Source organism: Armigeres subalbatus, chromosome 3 (genome assembly GCF_024139115.2).
Source record: "Armigeres subalbatus isolate Guangzhou_Male chromosome 3, GZ_Asu_2, whole genome shotgun sequence".
Classification (NCBI taxonomy): Eukaryota; Metazoa; Arthropoda; class Insecta; order Diptera; family Culicidae; genus Armigeres; species Armigeres subalbatus.
In genome coordinates, this window is record NC_085141.1 from 394628307 (window position 1) to 394654609 (window position 26303).

The 26303-nt window shown below is 37.2% G+C and overlaps 2 protein-coding genes across 2 annotated transcripts; one reads left to right on the forward strand and one right to left on the reverse strand.

The window, feature by feature from the left end:
• The first annotated feature begins 3697 nt into the window (after positions 1–3697).
• On the forward strand, positions 3698–4890 carry LOC134223970 (small ribosomal subunit protein uS9). The gene is made up of 3 exons (XM_062703186.1): positions 3698–3777; positions 3860–3904; positions 4336–4890. Exons 1-3 carry the CDS (start codon positions 3769–3771, stop codon positions 4726–4728), a joined length of 447 nt encoding a protein of 148 aa, XP_062559170.1. The 5' UTR covers positions 3698–3768; the 3' UTR covers positions 4729–4890.
• A 19443-nt stretch (positions 4891–24333) lies between these two features.
• LOC134223971 (proteasome subunit beta type-7) lies at positions 24334–25477 on the reverse strand. The gene is made up of 2 exons (XM_062703187.1): positions 25284–25477; positions 24334–25218 (listed from the first exon to the last, which is right to left on the reverse strand). Exons 1-2 carry the CDS (start codon positions 25343–25345, stop codon positions 24438–24440), a joined length of 843 nt encoding a protein of 280 aa, XP_062559171.1. The 5' UTR covers positions 25346–25477; the 3' UTR covers positions 24334–24437.
• Between the last annotated feature and the right edge of the window lie 826 nt (positions 25478–26303).

Sequence of the window (26303 nt, forward strand, 5' to 3'; positions counted from 1 at the left end):
CGAAGCTGTACGAAGAAACCTCTTCAAATTAGAACCTGATGATGTGGAAAATACAGACTACGATGAGGTAATTATAAATATGAAGGAAAGGTTCTCGAATGCAGCCACGACAAGGAAAGAAAAATTATTGATTTTGTCGATGCTGCCAAGTTCGTGGTCTATTCAGGATGCCATTGATGAGTTCAAACCAATAGAAATACAGTAAAAGAGGCAAAACAATTGAAGAATAACTGTCTTTCAACCAAAAATACTAGGTCTAGTACTGCATTAACAGATGAGACAAAAGAAATAGTAGTTCAATATTTTGAAGATGATGAAGTAAGTCGAGCTATGCCTGGTCAAAAGATTATGTATCAGTAAAAAAAGATGGAAAGCGTCAAGCAATCCAAAAACGATTAATGATGACGACTTTGAAAGAAGCGTACACACGCTTCAAGGAAATTCACGATAATATTAAAATAGGTTTTTCCTCATTTGCAAGCCTTCGGCCAAGGCAATGTAAGCTTCTTTCCAATTCAGTAACACATAATGTGTGTGTGTGCGCACAACCCATGAGAATATTAATCTTATTTTACATAGTTTGAAAAGAATCAATTTAACAAAGGATATTAAAATGTTAACTGGTAGTCTTTTGTGTGAAAATACAACATCAAATTGCTATCTACGATCTTGTTCGGATTGTCCAGATTCTTCATCATTGGAAAATACTTTATTCGCTGAGTTTGAAGAAAAATATATTGATCAGTTATCATTTGAGCAATGGGTGACCACGGATAGGTGTGACATAGAAACTATTGTAAAACCTGTAGATGAGTTTGTGTCATATTTTTGCTTGAAATTAAAACAGAACAATCCAGCTTTTTAAAAAATACGAAAAATACATTACAAAATGGTGAATTTTTAGTCATTTGTGATTTTTCTGAAAATTACAGCTTTGTATTGCAAGATGAAGTGCAGTCCCATCACTGGAACGTACAACAAGCTACAATTCATCCATTCGTTATTTATTTTAATGGAAGTACGCAAATTGAACACTTAAGTTTTATTATAATTTCCGAAGATTTAAGACACGATTCAGTATCCGTAAACTTGTTCATTGAAAAAATGATTAACTTTTTACGCGTTGATAAGCATACAGAAGTCAAAAAGATATATTTCATGTCTGATGGAGCAGCGTCGCAGTACAAAAATCGTAAGAATTTTTCGAGCCTATGTCAATTTAAATCAATGTACGGAATTGATGCAGAATGGCATTGTTTTGCTACATCACATGGCAAAGGTCCTTGTGATGCTATTGGAGGAACAATAAAGCGCATGGCCACAAGAGCAAGTTTAGCCAAAGAACGTGAGCATCCAATTAAAACTGCGAAAGAACTTTTGATTGGGCAAATCGTAGAAAAGAAAAAGATTTAACCAAATTATCATTTTGTTTTACTACTACTGAAGAGTACGAAATAAAGGCTTCAGAGCTCAGCGAGCAATTTAATAACGCGAAAACGATCCAAGGAACCCAAAAATTTCACTGTTTCATTCCATTGTCGGACACTAAAATTAAAGCAACACCATACTCAAACTGTTCTGATAATAATCCAAAAGTGTTCCATTTTTTACCAACATTGCATACAAATAAATACACACTCAGTATTAATAACCTGCTTTCACGATATCATACCCCATACCAAAATTCATCCCCAAAACTCTTAGAGTTTCTATAACAACATTGTGTAACTGCCACATTTAATTTAATACTTAGGATAATATTAATTCATTTTATTTATTTATACATATAATATTTATACATATAATATACATAATATCGATGAATACATAAATATGGAATATCATACAAACAACTTGTTTAACTCACGCAAGGCCCTTAACAATAAAATCAGCATCAAACTGCGATTCTTGAAAAAAATACACGGAAATTTTTTTTGTTTACTATATGTGAAAATTGTGAAATGTTTGAAATGTCATAACTTTTTTGTTTATTAGTTTACCATCACCAAATTTTATGGTAGATAGCTAATATAATGAACCGTTTTCCTAAAAAATTACGTTCGAAAAAGATAGGGTTTTGAGATATTTGAGTTTTTGTGACAAAAATGATATTTTTAAAGGCAAACATTTTTTTTTACTGTGCACATTTTCTTAAGAATCACCATTTAGTTGTCTAACTTTGCTGAAAAATCATAACAATCGAACATTCCGTTTTTGCTGTGCAGCTTTTAAATATTTTGAACCATTTTCACATACACCCTTTTGAAAAGTTAGTCGTGACTCAATATGAAGATTTGATATCGAAAATGACGATTTAGATGAAATTGAAAAACTGTGCAAAGTTTCAACTCAATAGAAAATCATGAATTAAAAATTTTCTTAAATTTTGATGCTGTTGCTTGGAATCGCTCTGATGCGGTGTGATTTTGATCGTCCTGGTTATAGAAAATCGTCGAAAATATGGACATTATTTCATGTATGTCGAATATATTATATGTTACGGTTAAATCAGACAAATAAATTATAAAAACGCAAAAACAAAACAAACTATATTTTTTCTTTTAACAATTTATGCGGGATTAAAACACTGATGATGCATTTTGCTGAAAAGTATCAGTATGAAGCTGTCAAATCCTGCATTGGCCGAACTTACTGAATTTTCCAGCAAACTTTTTGAATTTGCTGATGGTTCAGTAAATAGTCGTCAAACCAAATGACAGTTCACCTTACTGAAACATTCAGTAATTTGTTTTTGCTGAATTAATTGCTGATCATTCAGCTCGGCAAAATTCAGCAAAATTTTGCTGATTTTCGGCGAAAAAAATTTGGTGTGTATCAATTGTGTTTGGCCCAATAGCCCAAGGAATGTAATTGTCGCTGAAAAATGCGAAAAACAAGCGACAAAAGAGAATAGCGATAACTCTTTGTCCCCATCTGCAGAGGATAAACACATTGTTGCGTTCCATTTTATTTGCAACAAACATTGAGAGGTAATTGTTGTAAACTTTTCAAACTGCGATAACTTGATTATTTCAGAAGTAAAACGCAAATCATGTCAACAGATGGTTAAGTTTATGTCTGATCTATGATAACTGATACTAATTTAACCAAAAACATCATCGGAAACCGACTACTTCTCAAAATGCGTGACAGGCGATAATTGTCCTATTCTGTTGCAGTTTGGGACAAACGCTTATTGCGAGTTGGGTTTGTCCCAACATTTACAAGAGAGGATAATGTCGTCACAGATAAACAGACGTCTCACTTAGAACAAAATGCAATCAAAATCATCGTCATGAAAACATTATCGCCCAATGCTAAATACCCTGTGTGTGGTCAAGCGGCAACCAGATGGCGTTAGTGAGCAAACGTCAAACACAAACAAAACCGATGGAAGCGCCATCGGTGGCCGATCGACCACCTACAAAAAATTGAATCCACCGTTAAAAAGCTGAACGATGGAACATGTGTTGAGTGAGACGTCTGTTTCTCTGTGATGTCGTTGTCATTGGCAATGTTGTTATTTTACATTCCTTGCAATAGCCTGATCGGAGTGTGCAGATTTTCACCAAAAAAATTTTATGAGTGTCACCCATCATATTATATTGCATCACCCCCAGTTTGATTGTTTTTCGAGGAAATGCGCCACATTAGCTCACATGTGTTGTCAAATTTGACAGCTCGTACCGTCATAATCCGTCAATTTCAGTTCAGCGCCCCCAAATCTACTTCCTTTCTTTTCTGAAGGTTTTGTGTACAGAATCAGACATGGTGAAGGTGATTATCTTTCAAAAATTAATGATTTTTTGTTGCTGAATCCAATGTTTGATAAGCTAATGGTGGTTTTAAATCTTTCTAGACACGTAAAGAACCCGTTAATGCTGTGCAAGTCTTCGGACGCAAGGTAATTATAGTGATTTTTTGATGAAATTGTTGCCACATGTAGGATACATTTTGTGCGTATAGCGGATTAAAAGTTGGCGGTTGACAGAAAGACGAATAGGTATCAAGTTTTGCTGTTTCGGAGGTTCTTTCCCATTTACAATATATGAAGTGCTTTTGAACAAATTTTCTAGTTTTAGCAACTTTTTGTTGAGAGAATTGATGCATACCAAAACAAATATTTTTGAAAGGTTACCAACGATAAGAAACAGTAAACAAAAGTAAAAATCCGGCATCTGAAATTTTGTTAGCCGACTAGGTAATAAAGGTTTTTCTTTGTCTAAAGCTACTAAGCTAGATTCTAGACATATCTAGCGATTTCAAGATGAACATTTTGATCTTGTTCTATCATTCTGATTTATTCCTGTTATAACGACTATTATCTTCTTTCAGAAAACTGCCACCGCCGTTGCATACTGCAAACGCGGAAAGGGTCTGCTGCGAGTAAATGGCCGCCCTCTGGACCAAATCGAACCCAAGGTTCTGCAGTATAAGCTACAGGAGCCGCTGTTGCTGCTCGGCAAAGAAAAGTTCGCCGGCGTCGACATCCGGATCCGGGTCTCCGGTGGTGGTCACGTAGCTCAGATCTATGCCATCCGCCAGGCCATCTCCAAGGCCCTGGTTTCCTTCTACCAGAAGTATGTGGATGAAGCCTCCCGCAAGGAGCTGAAGGACATCCTGACCCAGTACGACCGTACCCTGCTGGTTGCCGATCCTCGTCGGTGCGAACCGAAGAAGTTCGGAGGTCCAGGTGCCCGCGCTCGCTACCAAAAGTCGTACCGTTAAACTATCCGATACGATTTTTACGGCTCTGCTGGTCGTATGTGGTTTGCTGTTCAGTGCGTGCCCCATTGCCCGGTAAAGCTGAATATACATTCTAAGATTAAGCCAGATAAGGAGGATTGCTTTGGGAATATGTGGATTAAAGACACGATGTGAAGAAAACAACGGATCTTTATTGTCAGTAGTGGAGAGTGAAGATCCGAAATTCCAGTGGATAAATCATTATCCGTGAATTTTCAACGAAGCGTCTAAACGGTGATGAATTTATGTTCTCCGAAGTAAGTATACAGGATGTCCAAGAATTTTTTTTTTTTTGATTTAGGGTATCCAATCATAGTTTGAACCAAATGGCAGGCATCAGATGAGCTGTCAAAACAAAGTTCATTTATTATAGAGACATGTTACAACTGCAGGCCTGGTAGCGAGTCACTTTTTAGTGACTTGGTCACTACTTTGAATCTAGTCACTAAAAAGTCACTATTTGCATCCAAAAGTCACTATTTTTGCATTGCCTGTTGTAAAAAAGTTCAATATATCATTCGTACCTATTATTATCAACCAAATCAAATGTGAATCTATTAAATTTGTGTGTTGTGTGCAGAGCTTGAAAATTTAATAATCGAATATTTTTGGTGAAGCCCATCGGCCTTCGTCATCCTCACTTCGTTTATATTCATATTCAACTGAACATTGACAATTTCTGATCAAATATCAGTCAGTGAGTATTTATTTAGATTTCGTAAACTTATAAATTACTGTAAAACTAAGCACTTAAATGATGATTTCAACAATTACTCACATAGATCTGACCCCGACGTTGAACTGAGGGACAATTTTAGTGCCAAAAGTCAACATAATCAAGGCCAATTATGTTTTCATTAAACGCAGTGACCATTATCAGTACCAATCAAATGAATGAATATGTGAAGAAGAAAACTGAGTAAGTCATTCTATGTTTTGAATAGTCATGCGACGTTTGTCAATATTCGGCCCGAAGTTGCTTCGTGAAGGTGATTATTTTATGCTCTGGTTGTGTGTACCAGGTGTGTTGTGAAAATCTTGAGGTTACAGTCAAACCTCCATGAGTCGATGTTGAAGGGATCATCAACTAATGGAAATATCGAGATGTGGAAGAGAAAATCCTTGAAGCTGTTTGAAGGGACCATTACAGTAAAAAAATATGTTTTAATATGCCATAATTTGCTTCCAAGGGACCCTCCTTAGCCGTGCGGTAAGATGCGCGGCTACAAAGCAAGACCATGCTGAGGGTGGCTGGGTTCGATTCCCGGTGCTGGTCTAGGCAATTTTCGGATTGGAAATTGTCTCGACTTCCCTGGGCATAAAAGTATCATCGTGTAGCCTCATGATATACGAATGCAAAAATGGTAACCTGGCTTCTCGCAGTTAATAACTGTGGAAGTGTTTAATGAACACTAAGCGGCGGGGCGGCTCTGTCCCAGTATTGGGATGTAATGCCAATAAAAAGAAGAAGAAGAATTTGCTTCCATGAGTCGATATCGAGTCATAGAACATCGAGTCATGGAGGTTAACTGTATTTCCTATTTATGTCTACTATAATATTTTCCTTCACAAATTTGTTAAAATGCGAAAGGCTAACTTCAAGTAAAGAGTACATAATTGAGGAGTATTGGAACCAGAACCAGGTCTGTTGGTGAGTATTAATACCCTCCGGTGACAAAGATAGTTAACAGCCACAGTTTCATCACACGAAAATGATGTTTGACGTTTCTCAGCGCCAGGAAAAATAATGAGCGATAAGGGCGCCGTTGGCAAAAAGTACCTTCGAAATAAGCCTCGAAAAAAAAATTGTAGAGCAAGTTATGTCAGAAGTATTTCTGACCCAAGCCACTAAATTCAAAACTTTTTGATTAAAATTATTTCCGTAATATCATGTTTTTATAGAACTATTCTGTCATTAACAATTAAGAATAGATACCCAAAAAACTAGTGTGAAGGTGAATGATTTGGTTGGATTTTTAAAATCTAAAAAATAATAAAAAAATTAGGTTTAAAAGATTTTTTAGCTCGAGATTATTTTAACTCATAATAACTCATTTTAATGAACTTTAATACTGCCATTTAGAAATAAGTTTGTTAGAATTTCTGGATTTATAATAAAAGACCATTGCACAGTGTTGCTTTTTGTCGATTTCGTGCGCTTTTTATTAGCATCGTTTCTGTTGATTTTTCGCTGTAGTTTGTTTGGAGGAAACGTTAGATATCATAAAGGGCTTTTTTTGAGAAAATCTGTGAAATGATTAATCCACCTAAAAGTGAGATAAAAATTTTACTTTTCACCTAAACCGTATATGCGCCTAGTGTCTTCGAGAAAGTTGTAGCGGATGGTATTTTAGGTCACTTTGCCAAAAATCATGTATCTGTGACTTATACTTTACTAGATATGTGACATTTACCGTGGAAGGCCCCTAAAATCAGTTTTTTGAGCATAACTTTTTATATGTTTCAGGCACTTTTACACCCTTCTACACATACACACATACAGACATCAGCTCAGTTTATCGAATTTCTATATAAAACTATGGGCTTATGGGCCACCATCAAATATTGGTTTTTAGTGCGATCCTATAGCCTATACATAATCTTAGTGTACGAGTAAGGCCAAAACAAGAAAATTTAAAATCTATATAACTCGTTTGTAATTTCGTGTAAACACAAGCTTCAATCGCTAGGCAAGAGTCAACATACAGCAGCTTCAGAGAACTAAAAGTTGTCTGCGCCATTTTGCGCCGGACCAAGTTATACGATTCTCAAACACCCTAGAAAAACATATTTTCTCAAATAACTTATCAATTTTAAGAGATAGAGCTTCGCAATGTTCGACAAAAACGTGTATTTTTATTAGCCAAACAACTTTGTAGAAGGGTGTAAAAGTGCCTGAAACATATAAAAAAGTTATGCTCAAAAAACTGATTTTAGGGGCCTTCCACTGTAAATGTCACATATCTAGTAAAGTATAAGTCACAGATACATGATTTTGGCAAAGTGGCCTAAAATACCATCCGCTATAACACTAGGACGCATATACGGTTTAGGTGAAAAAGTAAAATTTTTATCTCACTTTTAGGTGGATTAATCATTTCACAGATTTTCTCAAAAAGCCCTTTATGATATCTAACGTTTCCTCCAAACAAACTACAGCGAAAAATCAACAGAAACGATGCTAATAAAAAGCGCACGAAATCGACAAAAAGCAACACTGTGCATTGTTTTATTGGATTTTTATGATTTTCCGCAGAATGCCACGTCGAGTTCAAAATCTCAAAAACTTCATTTAAATTTCTTATTAAACCATAGTTTAATAACAGGTGTTTTTAAAAAAAAATACTTCTTTTTTTAATACGCAATATTTTCCATACAAATGGTCCTACCAGAGATTTATAAGTTTTGTGAGTTCAAATAGTTCACCGTCTAGGAATCAATTATACAGAGGCGTCGCGTGGTCAATTCTTCAACCTGTGCACCGTGTATTCCGGTTTTCAGTTGTTTGATATAGCTGTCAATGTATCAGCATTAAAATTACGAGTAAGCACGCGCCGGTGATACTTTTTTAAATTATATTTGTTGTAGAAAAAAGTTAAGCATTCAATAATGTAAATTATGACGAGTTGATAATTGTTCGTGCTTCTCGTATCATAGTTAAATATTTTGAAAAAAAAACTGACCTGAAATGACACATCCAATATGAACGATCTATCTCCAACCGTGTTTCCCATATGTTTCGTCTATCTGCTTCTAAGCTACATCTAATTTATCGAATTAAGCTCAAACTAAACTTAAAGTGAAAGTGTAATTTGAAAACAAACTAATCACAGCTATTCAATGAAACGGTATCTTTAAATTTTAATTCAAGTTATTTCGTAGAATGAGACAAGTCTTAATAATTATGTGTTCATAAAATTGAAATATATTAAGAATGATTAGACAGGTAATACATATTTTTAATTAGCATGTCATACATATCAGAAAAATGGGCTCTCTACAATGAAGCTTATACAGATATGTTCCGTTTTTATCAACACGCTCCGTGAGTTTCAGTTGATAAAATCGGAACAGTGACAAAATCGGTATAAGCCTTTCGCCATACTGATTTGAGAAAGTTAACTCCTAGTGTGCCGCTGTAAACACGCTCAAAGGAGGCGATTTATTTATGTCTTATGATCACATAAATATTTTTGGGCATATATTTCAGCTTAGGACATTTTTTTTTTGTAGACATATTTCTTGATGCATTCGAGGATATGTACTCCAGAATAGTTTGGACGGCCTAGAGCATCCGAAAAAGTATTTCAACGATTTTTCAGTTATATCAGAACGCTACATAACGATGTAATCCTTCGTCCTGAAGTAATAAAGGGCAAACAAACCCGCATCTTATCAATTTTATTTCGATGAGGGGAAGTCGGTGAAAAGAATCCTCTCTTGTTAGTTACGGTCTTACTACCGTTAGTGCTTGAAATATTATAAATACAACATTTAACCAAAAAATAACCCAAGTTATTTTATTTTAAAGGCTAAATCTCTAAAAAAAATGATTGAATTTTCTTGTTGATAAAAACGGAATAATTTTGTTGACGAATTCGGAGCGTGACAAAATCGAAACGTAATAAAATCGGAACATATCTGTAATCTAAACGTTAGTCAATTATTAATTATTCTATTTTAGTTGGGCTGTTTTCATACCACGTGGAGAGTTGTCGAACATTTTTAGATGTGTACTTCCCTCCATCAACGTACACATCTGATCATGCAATTTTTCATTAATTTGTGTTAACCATTGACATTTTTGACGTAAACTACGTCTAAGGGGAAGACTCTGATACAGGGTGACAAATGAAAATTTCCAAATCCGAGACCGTCACGAAATCATGTAAGATTTTGAACGTTAATAGCGCATTCATCTTTCGATGGATTTTTGAGATTTATATATCAATCGACTCGGAAACTCTCCACCAATTTTCCAGTTCTATTGAAACATTTTATTATCAACGTTAAAGTAGGGTATTGGACCATTTTGGCAGCACCTCTTTTTCCCGTTCGCAACGTGAACGTGAGTCTCATTCGGCCGTCGTTCAGTGTAGTTGTTTTTTGGGCTCTTCTTTTTGTGCGGTGCTTCGCACCTCAGTTTGCCACAAAAAGTAGGGCCAGAGCAGTGACCGCAGTCGGCGATATAGGGTAGAATACGGCATTGGCAGGGTGCGACGGTTGTTGGCACCCTCAACAATATTTGTGTTTTCCAGCAAACATACACTATTTATGAACATAATTATGATTCAATCACACAATTTCATGTCTAAGCTTTCATTTGAATAAGTTGTTTGTGTAAAAGTAGCAAGATCTGATGTGTTAATCACCGAAACAAATTTGCACGTACGAAATCCTTGCTATTATTGCATTGCCAAAGAAAGCAGCGCACGAAAAGCAAACTGTTACTTACTTTTTTGGATCGCCTGTTTCTCCTATTTATTGCGTATGACACGACAAATTAAGTACGTAAACTACTTTTTACACTTTATCAACACTTGATTATCACCACAAAGAGCAAATTTATGCTATATTTGCTCTATGTTTCACTAAATAAAATCGGAACTGTTCGTTTTCTTTGACAGCAGCACACTTCGGAATAGAGCGGGAGAATGTGTTGGTGAGCATTTCAAACACACGCTAAAAAGATACCACGCACAATTCTATGTGATTTTATTTAAGCAAAATACGAACAAAATATCCGGCGATGGCATTTATTTAAAAAAAATGTTAAAATACAAATGCTTCTATTCAGATTTGTACGCAGACCATGAATTATATCAAAAGTGATAGCCACACCATAGTATTTTAACCCTTATGTGGCTGACAGGATCGTTTTCCATTTGCAACTTCAATACTTTCCAAGCTCTTATCAATCAAGCTCAAAACAATCATAACGATTCCCGTTCCTACATAGCGCATTTCAACCATAAATAATTGCCTACTTTTAGGGTATTATCTATTATTCAACTGTGAAACGTAGTGTAAGAATGGGGTGGCTCCAGCGGCTGGATAGGACAGTGCTGCCCATTATTCATATATGAAGACTCACGAGGTGGAATATATTGTTAATATACTATACTACCAGAACCGACGAGCTTCGTTTCACCTAACATTGATTAATTATATATTTTTTACATTATTTAAAAAACGATAAAGTATTCGATATTTGCAAATTTTGATTCCATTTTTTTGGATTAATTTTCGATTAAAGCAGAAATTTGTATTTAATTTGCATGGGAGCCCCCCTTCCAGAAGAGGAGGGGTCTAATACCATCATAAGAACCTTAATCGTTCCCAAAAACCTCTACACACAAATGTTCATGCCGTTTTCTAGTCTATAAGGGCAGACAGACAAAAATTCATTCTTATGTGTATAGATTTGGTTTTACGTAGTTTACGCCGAGCGGTCATGTCTTGTACACAACCACCATGATTTTTTTATGAAACAAACATATCATGTAAGGACCGCAAAGAGCAAGTTGTATATTTGAAACTGGTTGATAGACTTTTGCTTACGACTCTAAGGCATTACAAAAGACAAAAGATGTAAATCTTGGCAGCGGACAAAAAGCATTTAAGTTCCCCTCTCCAAAATGGCCAACATTATTCAAATAGGTTGAAAATGGTAAAAGTTATGATAATATCAATATCTGGGTACACGGGTACCCTATCTGCCATTCACGTCGGTTTTTTGTTGGCCGCATAAGGGTTAAATTTGTTTTACAATGTGTTTAAATGCTTTTGCCTATATGTCTACATCCTTGATCCTTGATGCCAAGGCTAAAAATCCATGTTTTGTTTCAAGCCAATTTGATAAACAATAAAGTTTGTTCCAAAATTGAGTAAAGCGAGATGAGCGTGCGGCCGATAATTATGAATGAATTTTACTACTGGTGGATATAAACAACCAGCATTTGGCACCAATACATTACCAGTTTTCTACTTCCATGTCTAGTTGCTAAAGAGAGCAAACTCATTGCTGAAAATAGAAATTGCTATGCCAATAGAAGAAACGTTGACCTGTTACTTTATATTAAATTTACTGAGTTTGTGGTAAAAGCTGTTATATTTAGTGAACACCAATCATCAAAGAAAGAGCATACAAATGTATACCAGTTGAACTAAACCTGTGTTTTAGTGTATTTATTCATTATTTCTATCATTCTATTTGGCGAATGTCTTAGACTGCCAGGAATAGGTATTTTCCCCTACATACAAGCGCATATTTGTGCAAAGATAGGATGAACGATTGTTAGCAACGGCGATGCAATGTCATAATGCGATAATCGCAATGCAAATGAACAAACATGTTCGGTTCAAAGATAACTTAGGAAAATGGTAAGCCATTTTATGATAAACTGCAAATTGTGAATTATATGTTTATTGTTAAATATGCGGCAAAATCAAAAGATTTCAATTTTAATTCAGGAAGTTTGAATGCACTTCAGATACTCTGTGGGTACAATCATGCGGGGCTTATTGTATACGGCTATAGCTTCGGAACGCATACTTTATTGAAACGGGCTATAGGTTACAATAGAACTATTACTTTCTTGCTCCCGGATCTAAGATTCTTGCAATCATATTAATAATATGGTTGCACGAATATGTTATCCATAATGCCACTGCCAGATAGTGGGAGTTAGATTGTAATAAAATAGCACAAATACCCTATTCCCGTCCGCAGCGTTTACTACTCTGGCGCATCTCAACCGAATGGCTTGGTTTTTGGTACCGTTCTGACTTTTAGCGCCCTAAAACTAAAACTGTCATTGGTTTCCCGCACTGAGGATCAAGATAACGAACAAATTCAAACTCCTGTGGAGAAAATTACACGAATAAAGTTAAAATGGGCTTTTAAAAGCTAAAGTTCGGAATATGAGTCATGTTCGGAATTTGAGTCAAAACGGTACATGGCTAGTATTTGTTGATTTCTAGTTGGCGCAACCGGGTTTTATCGACTCGCGCTTTTTTGTCGGACTCAACAATACGACTATCCCTTCTCTGCAAACTATTCCTGGTCACTCCAAATAACAGAAGGCTGAGATTCTGCCAAAGTTCCAAGGCTCGTATTCTTCCACCAGTGATGACTCGATGCTCTGACTACCATTGGACAGAGGTACCTGTTTGTCCGTAGCCAGAGCCGATATTCTTCTGTCTGTCGTAAAATCGCTAAATCGTGGTACACGCACTCACCAGTATACAACCCCAGCAACAAACATATTGCACATCGATCACAGTAACTTATATATGCCCGAATTCTCTCACAATATGGTTACTGCAACAAGATTGGCTCAACGTGTGCTGCTTGGGATATAATAACCATGTAACGCTAGTGAGTTATTTTTATTTCAGAATAGTATTATTTAATAAACATACTCCACTATATCCACCTATATATTACTACAAATAAACTAGAATAGTGGGCGAAAATTTGGAATGAAACTGAATCCCTACTAATTTTACTCTAAGTCGAATGCAACAGTTGGAATTGCGAAAAGCATTATTACCCTTATTACCACTTGGGGTTTTAAAGTTAAAATTTTAAGTTATCGTACCGTCGTCAGGGATACAACGGGTCAAATGGGGTGAGAATGGGTCACTGTTTCAACTACATAGAATGCTTGTAGAATAGATTTAATGTATCTGAGAACAATAAAACTGAATTATAAGTGACCTTTTGAACGATTTTGGTATCCTACCTGCAGACTATCGGTGAGGGCTCGGACGTCACCCCTGACTACGGTATCCAACATTTTTATATTTTAAGTTATGGTAATTTTGTTCTAAACCAGTAACATAAGTAATAGAATTAATTATCTTAAAATATAACTATATTCCTCAATGCAGCAAACTGTTCTACGTAGTTTACGTTGGGCGGTCGTGTCTTGTACATAACCCTTTAGATTTTTCTACCCTATCTATTCTACGAATAGCTTTTGGATATTGGATTTGACGAAAAATTCATCATAAACCATAATCCCAATCAATATGAAATGTTAAAACGCTTGTGATCCAATGTGCTGTTTCAAAATCGAACTTTCGCCTTGGAACGCTTTGAGAGAGCACCGCCTCTATTATTTTTCTATTTTGTTCCGATTGCGCGTTCTTCAACCAAACGCGCATGCGCTGTTTGATGCGGTATGGGTTACCTACTCGGTAGGTAGGCACCAAACCGATGTGCTTTTCTGCATTGGCACCAAACCGTGCACTGCCACCGATGAACGCTTTGGCTACCTAGGGATCCTATAATGAGAGATATGCGAAAGCGGCCATTGTAAGCCAATCGAGCATTGAGAACTGTCAAAACGTGAGCCAAATGAACGTTGTTATTGTTGCAGATTGAGACGAGGTTGAGAGGTATTGAGATAGATTTTAAGAAAAGTTTCATCGAATAAACAATTTGTTTCACTTTCGCGAGTAGAAGTAATCTAGTTTATGTATCGTGTTTCGCCTATTTTAATTGCACTTTTATTTTAGTGATAATGCTTATTTAAACACTGTTAGTGGACAGACAAACATATTCCAAATTGTTATCAAATGCAAAGTCATATACAAGCTTCAACATTTTGCGCATTTTGGCAAGTGCTGGAAGCATTTGCAAACAAAAGTAACAGCGTTGCTAAATCGTCTGGAAAAGTATTTGCATATCTCTCATTATAGGATCCCTATGGTTACCTATACATCGCCGATTGCGGTTAAAGCGGATGACCTACACATACAAAATAATGCGTGTATGATGCATGGCAAACCGTTCTCTGCTGAAAGTGCACGTGTTGGACAACATGTGGCGGTGCGTCGTCGTTTCGGTATCGTGGAGTAAAATATAACGCGCCCCCATCGTAGCATTTCGGTTGCCTCATATCACATGTCGCCTGTAAAAATTCCGTGCCTATTTTACGATTATGTATTTATACTCAATCGTTAAATTCATTGGCGTAACTACAGGGGGGCTAGGGGGGGCTTTAGCCCCACCTAGGATAAAATTAGCCCCCTCTAGAATTTTGGCTTCTTCTTCATTGGCGTAACTAACGAAAAATTCTAGGGGGCTAGCTTTTCAAAATTTTATTTTTTAACAGTCATTTTTTTTTAAACAAAAGTTATCGTTTTCGCCCGATGCTCAACCAAACTACACTGTGCCACCAAAGTACTCTTTAATGGGTAAAAAAGTACCCACTATGAAGTTAAATAGTTCAACTCATTAAAAGAGTAAACATCGTTTACTCATTAATGAGTAAACAACTTGTACGTCAAAAAAGAGTAAATTTCACCCATTATTTGAAAAGGTTTTTCTGTTGACGATGGGTAAAATTCACTCTTTATTATTTTGAAAATCGCTAATAATAAATTTCACTCTTGATTCCACTTCAATTGCAATTCAATCAATAATTAAACAGTTGCCGAATATTTACATTAAATAAAATCGTTTTATTTCACCAATAATAAATAAATACATCTTTCAATGGCAGTACCGCCGAGAGTACCGCACCCGCGAGAGCATTCTCTCTGCGGGAACAAGCTTCAAAATTCAGCTGGCACATTTAGAAGAAATAATCTCGGAAATAATTAAAATAACCTTCTCACTTAATGCTTCCGGCACTTCTTGGAACCATCGCGTATTTTCCCGGGGATTTAATTAAGCGGGCCAGCGATTACTCCAAAAGCTGAAATCGAATTCATCCATCGACATTTCCTCGCAAACCTAATGCTTTTCCGACAATCAGCTGTCTGCGAAGATTGAAAAGTTTCTTTTGCTGAAATGAATATAAATCATATAGATTAAAACATACAAACCAAATAAAACTAAAACAATGCTCACTTTAACTTCAGTCAACTTTTCGTGACGGCAGTCTTATGTAGATTTGTCGCAAACTATTTTTTCACCCATTAATGCGTAAAATCATTGAAATTGAAAGTGGACACAAATTACCCACAATCAAAATTTTTGAATTACTCATTATTTTGACAGTTTCATATATCGTCAAAAAATGGGTCCATTTTACTCTTTAATGAGTAATGCCGGGTTTACAGTGTAATGTATATTGTTCAAAAGTTGGTCTATCAGTTCGCCATTTCAACTCATCTTTCGACGACTTGGATATAACAAACGATATTTAGCCCCGACCTCATAAGAAGTCATAGGAGTTGTATGAATTCGTTTGAGTTTCATTTACCTTCCCTGAAATCTCAAAGTTTTGACGAACTTTACCAGACAAATAAGAAGAAAGAAATAGATACGATATGGCCATACTGTACTCTGTATTTGGTAATAACATTCTCGAATGGATTCTAACCATAATCCTTTCAGGAATGCGAAGCATCTTTTAGGATTATGTTAGAAAGCCAGATATTATTTGTATATGGTCGGGGTTCTGCCAAACCGCACCAAGCGGCTTTTTGACTGACTTGTGATATTTTTTGTTCGTAAAAGGAAAACGTAAATAATTTCAATTCATACGTACATTTGTTGTAGGATAACCTTAGTTATGGGGTTGATGAACCGGAGGCCTCTCCTTTTGACATTCGATGTTTTAAAAAATCGGGCGAGAATTATTCCAAGTTCAAAAACTTAATAAAGTGTAATCAACTTGCTGTAGTGTTTCGCAGAGATACCATGAAAAAAATTCACTCTCTGTAGCAAAAATTCTAGGGGGGGCTAATTTGATTCTAGGTGGGGCTATAGCCCCCCCTAGCCCCGCTGTAGTTACGCCAATGTTCTTCTTCTTCTTCGTTGGCATTACATCCCCACTGGGACATTGCCGCTTCGCAGCTTAGTGTTCATTGAGCACTTCCACAGTTATTAACTGCGAGGTTTCTAAGCCCGCTTACCATTTTCGCATTCGTATATCATGACGCCAACACGACGATACTCTTATGTCCAGAGAAGTCGAGACAATTTTCAATCCGAGAATTGCCTAGACCGGTACCGGGAATCGAACCCAGCCACCCTCAGCATGGTCTTGCTTTGTAGCCGCACATCTTACCGCACGGCTAAGGAGGGCCCCAGAATTTTGGCTACTTTGCAGAAGTATTGCAGATATGTGTATGAATTTTCTTAAACATTTCTCTTTTTGAAGCACTACAGCAATTGTTATATCTTGCGATAAGAATGCTGAATACGAAGTACAATACGCTCCCTTGTTTCTCAACACCAGGTATCATTGTTGAAAGTAGTTGAAGTAGGAACAGCGATTTCTTGCTGATCAATAAGAGTAACAGACCATAATAAGACGAAAATTCAACTAAAATACTAAAGACTGAGCAGTATGGAATTTTGGACAAATTGACCTTTCCCGTCAAAAAAAAATCGCCCAATCGATTCTTTGGCTTATTTAAGATCAACTTTTCCAAAGAACCCATGTTTTTGACGTCTCTAGCTATTTTCAAAATTTAAAACAAAAATCGAAAAAGTGTTGTTTTTTTAAGATTGGCCTAACATTTGCCCGATTTGGACGAACATCGGATGAATTTTTCAGGCCGGTTCACACGTGCAGTACTTTTTCGGTTTTTGTCTTCGATTTTAAAAATAGTTAGAGGCTTACAAAATATGGGTTTCTCGAGAAGATTGACCTAAAATAAGCCTAAGAATCGACTGAGACAATAAAACGAGATACAATGTTCGATGGGAAAGGTAAATTATTTAAGTTTAAAATAGACATAAATTGTTTAGATTACCGAAGAATTTCTAACAAATCTTTATTTTTGTAGGTTTTTAATTTATTCCAGAGATTCGTATATAAAAAATTCAATTAAAACATGCGTATCAAATAACCATACGATCTCTCGAAAAGATGAATAGTATTTCTTTTGAATGCATTTTCTTGCTGAAGAATTGTCCGGTCAAGTGTACTAGAAATTATGCAATTATTGCTAGGTTTCTTGATATTCTAGAAACTTTTAGCAAATCCTGAAATTTTAGAAAGAGGTAACTTACTGTTGAATGAAAGAGAACTTGAAATTGTATTGGATGGATTTATAAAGATCTAGACTTTTTTTTTGTTTGGCTAAGCTCATATTGTTTTCCAAACCTATCAATATTTCCGGAATTGTTTTTAAATCATGAGGGCTGAAATCAACGAACATCATTTTTAATACGTGTATTATTAGTGTATTGAAATAGGTGTCTCGTAGACAAACTTGCGAACAGTATACATTAGTCGAGCATCGATCAAAAACGATAACTTTTCTGTGCTTGAATTTTTTATTAAATATGGATTTTTTTTTAATTATAGCCCCCCCTAGAATTTTTCCTTAGTTACGCCAATGGTTAAATTTGTACTAAACATATGATAAATGCGCATGATCCAAGTATTTGTATAAGAATGACAAGAAATCTATTGAGAGTTTAAATGTTAGGGACAAAATGGCTACCTGTGCAGTGCACAGGTTGCACATGCGGACGCGACGCCTCTGCAATTATAATTTTACATCATTTTTTGGCTGTTATACGGAATACTTCGAGCTCAAATTAATATTACAATTATAAACATAATTTTGTGACACAACTTGTTACTCACTACTGTTACTTAATATGAGGTACCATGGTCACATTGCTAGCTTCTGGCTGATCCTTAATATCCAACTCCGTGGTTCTTATGAGAGTGTCGCAGTCACTGGCCTCTTGCTTCCTCTCCCTCCTTACGATGAAAATAGGCGTGGCTAGAAGCAGTAATCCTCATGCTTTTGTTGTTTTTGCCTTTTCTTGATTTATGATAGTATTCTAGATAAGGATTTCAAAAATAAATCACTAGTTTGCAATCTATAATTCCCGCAACAATCCTAATGCAACTTGTAGCGCTATACAACCCGGTACGAAATTTTATACAAAAGTCACTTACAACGGATGGCATGACGAACGGATCAAATTTGAAGAAAAGGAGAAGATCAAGAACAGATTATCAAAAATCCATAATTAAAAGAGGAGCAAGACTTATCAAGAGACTCCAAACGTCTCCTGGCATTTTGTGAATCAAGAACCAGAAATCACTTAGACGTGACGAACGCATCTTATGAAGAAAATCGCGTAGGTATTCATTTGATTGACTTCGGTGTTGTTGATAGATCTTCAACCTTGATGTTCTTGTCGTGATTTTGGCCCTTAATTCACCGGATGCCGTCACGAACCGTATTCATGCGTCTTGAAAAACAGGGAGCTTCTTGATTTGCCACGGTCACCAAGCTTCCACCCTTCACTTATTTTTCAGGCCGTTTTAGTGGAAGGAGAAAGGTCCATTCTTCTGGTATTTCTTGAATAATTTCTCGCATATTGATGCTCTTGATAAATCTGCAAGCTTGATTTTCTTCATAAGATGCGTTCGTGATTTCTGGTTCTTGATTCACAAAATGCCAGAAGAGGTTTGGAGTCTCTTGATAAGTCTTGCTCCTCTTTTAATTATGGATTCTTGATAATCTGTTCTTGATCTTCTCCTTTTCTTCAAATTTGATCCGTTCGTCATGCCATCCGTTGTAAGAAACATGAAAAAAACCTGCAATGGAAAGTCACTATTTGGTCACTTTTTCGTCATCGTTGGTCACTAAAGTCACTATTTTGAACGACATTCATCGCTACCACCCCTGCAACTGCGAACTTTAGTTTATATGGAAGTTTGGTTCATTATATTTCTAAAAACATCCTGGGTTCACATATTTAGGCTTAGTTTAATTGAAAAAAGTTATAATTACATTAGTTTGATTCGTACCACATTTTGAACTACTGGCAGCAGCTCCTATATAAATATAATACACTGAAGTTTTTTTTTACGCAGTTTTTTTTTGCGCGGTTTTTTTTACGCGGATATTTTTACGCGGTACCGACGTAAAAAAAAACCGCGTTATTTGAAAAAAAAAAACGACGTGAAATAAAACCGCGCTATTTAAAAAAAAAACGACGTAAAAAAAAACCTATTGGAGGACTTAGAAAATTTTATATGTTGGTGCCTATTGGGGACCGGTGCCTACTGGGAAAATTTTGATTTGGGATTTATAATGAACGGGGCTTCTTCCTATTTGTTTGCTAGGTGTTGTTTGTAGGTCATAGTACGCTAGTATGGATCGTGATATGGTACATGGTTTTTGTGATATGAAACCAGGAATGTGTTCCGATCTATGCTCAAGATCATCCAAGAATCTCCTGAAATAAGGCCTTAAGATCTATGAAATAAGGCCTTGAGATCTATAAAGATCTGTCCTCTTGTTTCAAATATGGTACATGCTCTGTGTTACTCATAGAATAGATTGTGTTCAAAGCCTAAGTTATTGGTCATCCGAAAAATTCCCGAAGCAAGGCCTTGAGATCTACACGCGTAACCAAAGATCCGTCCGCCTGTTTCAAATATGGTACATGCTCTGTGTTACTCATAGAATAGATTGTGTTCAAAGCCTAAGTTATTGGTCATCCAAAAAATTCCCGAAGCAAGGCCTTTAGATCTACACGCGTAACCAAAGATCTGTCCGCCTGTTTCAAATATGGTACATGCTCTGTGTAACTCATAGAATAGATTGTGTTCAAAGCCTAAGTTATTGGTCATCCAAAAAATTCCCGAAGCAAGGCCTTTAGATCTACACGCGTAACCAAAGATCTGTCCGCCTGTTTCAAATACGGTACATGCTCTGTGTGACTCATTGAGAAGATTGTGTTCAAAGCATAACTTCTTGATCATCCATAAAACTTCCGAAGTAAGGCCTTTAGATCTCTACGCGTAACCAAAGATCTATCCGCCTGTTTCACAATGAAAAGAAATCAAGAAGTCTGTTTTGCAATTTATCCAAGAATATTCCGAACTATTGGTTTTCCATCTCTGAAGACAGCACAAATCTAAAACTAGCTGATGTTGAAGAAAGGTCCTCCCTCATCCAGGATATACGAAATAAAACTTGGTGAGAGAATTCCATTATACATGATATATATCTATATATAAATATTTACCAAATTATATGACCACTGAAAAAAAAAACCATCAGGGCACCCGATTAAAGCGATTTGGATAGGAAGAGTGGAATCGCCAACTTCCTATTGTTAACATCTCGTGGATAAAGGGCGGGCTCTTCTCCCCATCTATTGGGTCAATCTGGGAAACGAGGGCTAGATTATAATTTTGTGTGTACGAACTTTCTTCTGGAAGGAGATTCTCTATTCATCCCGTGGATTCGCATAAGTGTCTTTGCTTATGGAACCACCCCACCCATTTTTGGCCCTTCATACAGGAGTTTGATGAAATACATACAATAGTATAATCATGATCAAATCGTTTGTCAGATATGGCCAGTGCTATCGGCAGGTGCCTTGCTACAATAGATGGTAGTATCATCATCATCATCATCATCACAAAGTATTGTATGTACACAAAATCCATCTACATTCAGTTCGATCAGTAGATGCACGTCGCCATCCTTACAGTTCACGGAGGGTCGTCAAATTATCTTCAACTGATCGATTTATTTTGCTCGCTGCGTATCGCCTTCTTGTCCCCATAGTGATGGGCGATATTCAAAGGCGCGATCTGGTGGTGACCGATTCATAAGAGAATGTGCAGGTTGAGGGTCAAAGACCGATTCTTCAGCTCAAGCATAATCAACGTTCATAGCCTACACGCCGGAAGCACTGATGATGAAAAGGATCCATTCTGCCCTTACCCTGAGGGAAGCTAAAGATGCTATCAGACAGCTAAAGACCAATAAAGCAGCTGGCGAGGATGGTGTCGGAGCTGAGCTCATCAAAATGGGTTCCAGAATCCAGAGATCCAAAGGTCTTACTTCGGAAATTTTTGGATGACCAAGAACTTATGCTTTGAACAGAATCTATTCTATGAGTCACGTAGAGCATGTACCATATTTGAAACAAGAGGACAGATCTTTATAGATCTCAAGGCCTTATTTCAGGAGATTCTTGGATGAGCTTGAGCATAGATCGGAACACATTCTTGGTTTCATATCACAAAAACCATGTACCATATCACGATCCATACTAGCGTACTATGACCTACAAACAACACCTAGCAAACAAATAGGAAGAAGCCCCGTTCATTATAAATCCCAAATTAAAATTTTCTAAGTCCCCAGTAGGCACCGGCATAAAAAAAATGTTCTAAGTCCCCAATAGGCACCAACATATAAAATTTTCTAAGCCCCCCAATAGTTTTTTTTACGTCGTTTTTTTAAAATAGCGCGGTTTTTTTTACGTCGTTTTTTTTTAAATAACGCGGTTTTTTTTACGCGGTACATGGAGCGACGTAAAAAAAACCTTAGTGTACTAATTACATGCATGAAACGCTAAGGAAACCTATACTGAATCGCATTAGTTGGGTTCCCTGTTCATATGGGACAAATATGCGATTCATGACAGTATAGAAAAGCAAATTTGCTTTACTATTTATCTTTTCGCATTTGATTAGTATAACTTAACGACATGAAAATTGCGATTTTTTCATATTGGAAATGTAAAAAATGCTCCCGCTAGGCGCATGCGGCGCTCCTAGCGGACAACAGTAGTAGAGCTTGACTGCATTTACCAAGTTCAAACCACAATTTATTTTAGTTCAAACCATGATTATTATTTCAACTACTTAAAACTATTTTTCAATTGTACTATGATGTCAATAGATTACAGATAAAAATGGCTTTCTTTTGATATATTTTACCTTTCTTGTACATCATCGAGGTGCAAGCGTTAAGACTACATTTATTTTATTACTTTTTGCGCGAGAAAGGCACCATCACCGCTAGGTGGATTAATCTGGGCTTTTTATTTCATTACCAGCCTAAGGCCGGAGTGGCCTGTGCAATACATAAAAATCTTTATCTTCTATGTCGTTCGTAATGGTTGATTTTAAAGGCGGCTTATTGGGTCGCGCAAACCTCCTGCCTCGTCGAAGGTCTGTTTAGCGTCCCACCACTTGGGCTTGTGCGCTTTGAGCGGCACACGATCGCTTTGGCGGAGCCTACTTGCGGATACATGCAGCTTTTGAACAATATGCACGAAAGATTAAATAAACTCTATCACTTACAGTATGCTTATGGCTCAAACCATGGTACGCTTTACACTAGTTCAAACCATGATTGAATACCCTATTTCATTTGCGTCCACCGGCCAATCACTTCCGCCTCCGCGGTGCCTTCTCATACGCTCAAAATAGATTTATTTGCAAAGGACTGGCGATTTGATTGTGTGTTGGATGTCAACTGTTTGAGTGTAGTTGAAGTGACTTTTTCTGTTCCTGACTAGATGTATTGTTCCATACTGCAACGGTAAGCGTATCTGGTGCAGTTGGTAGGGCGTTTTGCTGATAATCACAGTGTCATGATATCGAATCGTACAGAAATTGAACAAAACAACGTTTTTTAAGAATCTGACAAGAGCAATTGTTTGTAACTTCAATCACGTTACAATTAATAAGGATTCAAGAACTCTATTCTAAATTTACAATTCAAAACGAAACATATTTCCTGATTTCAAAAAGGATATTCCTCGACGAATAATTGGCTTTTCCATCCTTGAAGACATTCTACTTATATAAAGCATGCTGATATTGAAGAGACGGTCTCGCCGATCCAGGACAAACATGTGGAAATTCGGTGAGAGAATTCCATTGTATATATAACATCGAAACTATATGATTATATAAAAGTACCATCAGGGCACCCGATTGAAACGATTTGGATAGGAAGAGTGGAATCGCCAACTTCCTATTGTTAACATCTCGTGGATAAAGGGCGGGCTCTTCTCCCCATCTATTGGGTCAATCTGGGAGACGAGGGCTAGATTATATTATTGTATGTACGAACTTTCTTCTGGAAGGAGATTCTCTATTCATCCCGTGGATTCGCATAAGTGCCTCTGCTTATGGAACCACCCCACCCATTTTTGGCCCTTCATACAGGAGTTTGATGAAATATTAACAATAATATAATCATGATCAAATCGTTTGTCAGATATGGCCAGTGCTATCGGCAGGTGCCTTGCTACAATAGATGGTAGTACATCATCATCATCATCATCTGACTAGATGTATTGTTCCATTTTTCACTATAAGATCCGGAGCCGGTAAAATTATGTCCTGCGCGGGTTCTCCCAGGTCCATCACCATACCACCATCTTCGTCTGCCACATCGCCATTCAGGTGTTCTTCGTAGTGCTGCCGCCACCTTTGGATCACCTCACGCTCGTTCGTAAGAAAGTTCCCGTTTATGTCCTTACACATATCAGGCTGTGGCACGTAGCCCTTACGTGAACGGTTTAACTTCTCATAGAACTTTCGTGTGTTATGAGCATTAACTATGACATGATAAATGTTGTCAATAAGCTCAAATTGAGGGTGGCTTATATTGCCTACAGCCTCTACTTACCGGAAAACCACAGATTTAGCGAAACCTTTTAAACTACTGCTGAGTTAGTTAGATGTTGAGGAACTATCCGTTGGAACAGGATTTGTCTGAAGCAGATAATGTGGCCATGGTAACTGTAACTTCGTTATACACCTCGTAAAGGTGTCCAGTTACGGGATTTTTTTTTTTTCAATAATTCACGAATTCAAAAATCACCTGCCGGTTTTTTTTTTCAAAAGCTTATTCAAAACTTATTCTTTTATTGACAGACCAATTTATTTAGACCTTAGTCTTCCCATCTCTGACAAAGTTAACCAACGTACATCTTAAGCCGTATCCATACTCTCGACTCCACCCTCCGGAATCAGCGTACGCACACACTCCTCGGTTATATCGATCTTGAAACTCTTACTCTGCAGAACTCCCGTCGTTCCGGGCTGGAAGTCATAGTTCAACGTACGAGTGCCCTTCTTGTTCGCTTCCTCGAATGTTCGCAGATACTGCGCTCCGTCCTTCTTGATCACGCACAGGTCAATGTTCGACCCGGAACCCAAATCGTTGAATACACCGGCCGCAATCGCATCGCGGACTAGCTTCTTGCCTTCCTCCTCTTCCATATCGGGTTTCCAGCGCGATTCGAACACCGACATGGCGGCCAAACTACCGGAGCCCATCGTAGCGTACGGCAGCTTATCTGTAGATCCGTGCGGATAGATGCAATAGATGTAGGATCCGGTACTGTCTACGCCTCCCAAAACTAGCGCAGCGCTAACATACCCTTGATAGCGGAATAAAAACTGCTTCAGCATAGTGTTGGCCGCGACAACGGGAACCGTCCTGCCAGTATTCAATCGATGCAGTTCCAAGTTGGAAGAAATCATTTGCGTGGTCATTTCCGTATCAGCGGCCGTTCCCGCTCCACAGCAATACATGTTCTTGGCCAAGTAATGGATCTTTTCGCAATTCTTATCCGCCACAATTGGCCCCTCCGTAGCCCTGGTATCAGCACCCAAAATCACACCATCCTTGTAAATTATTCCCACGATGGTTGTTCCGGTCTTGATCATCTTGGGTGGAACAAATCCCTGCTTCACCAATTGGGCATTTCTAAGACGGAAGCGAACAGTGCAGAGGTTAGGGGTGACTTGACAAAACTTAACTCGAATACGTACCTGCGGCAGTTTTCGAAACTGAAACCGGGGGCTTCCGGATTACGGGCAATATCCGTGGTCATTTTGAAACTTTCCGTGCTAAAATTTCAACGCTAGAAAATAATGCAATTTTAGAAACAAATTCTACTACTGAACGCTTGTCGGGGAATTTGCTGTTTCACGATACAGCCGAAAACAAAATTTATTTTGACAGACCGCAACGAAGATTAGAGATGTGAGCCGCAACCGGGCGGCCAGGTTTTTTAAAAAATAAATCGGTAGTTTGATTGCGTAGAATAATCGGTATATTTCACATGACTTTATGACATCATGACCAATTGGGTCCTAAAGCCCTACCTTGTTTATGGTTGCAAACGATAGTGCATCGGTCAAGAATACTTGAACCGTTGTTATAAAAATTCTGGTAAAATTCTAAGGCTCTGTCTCATTTGGAGAATTAAACTTAAAAGTGACAGTTCGAAAATTAGCACATAACCCAGTCATAGAAATGGCTGGTGCTACCCAACAATTCCAATAAGACATCGATGCAAAATGATTCGATATCTGTCAAAAGTAATCTTACTCTGCGAGCAGGGTTATTTGATAATTATTGAGATGTCACTTTTAAGTTTAATTTCAGTTTAATTATCCAATTGAGACAGACCCTAACTATCAAAGGTTGAGTCAAGTGCCCTGGGGTGTTTTGCTAGTGCGTTTGAATCATATTGTTCCGTACGTCAAACAAGACCGAAAATGTCGAGGAAGCATTTTCTATTAATTTTTAAATTAAACCATGTTCCTTTCGATTTCTGAGTCGGAAAAAAATCTGACACGTTCAGGATGATTAGATTCATCATTCCCTGAATGAAAATCGAATATCGGTTCTTCATTTTAGGACCCAATTGGTCAGATGAATCCTGATCATGACTTTATTTGACACCATATAAAGACAATGTTTACATTTTTAACCCGCGTTTAAATATGTTTTGGATATATTGTCCCTTGCAACAAAATGACAACTTTCGTGATCATTTTTCAAGG

Excerpts from the sequence above, each read along its gene's own strand:
- LOC134223970 (XM_062703186.1), top strand. Across the intron at positions 3,905-4,335 it reads TGCAAGTCTTCGGACGCAAG|AAAACTGCCACCGCCGTTGC; the intron begins GTAATTATAGTG and ends ATCTTCTTTCAG.
- LOC134223971 (XM_062703187.1), bottom strand. The coding sequence starts at position 25,345 with ATGACCACGGATATTGCCCGTAATCCGGAAGCCCCCGGTTTCAGTTTC. Across the intron at positions 25,219-25,283 it reads AGTTTCGAAAACTGCCGCAG|AAATGCCCAATTGGTGAAGC; the intron begins GTACGTATTCGA and ends CTTCCGTCTTAG.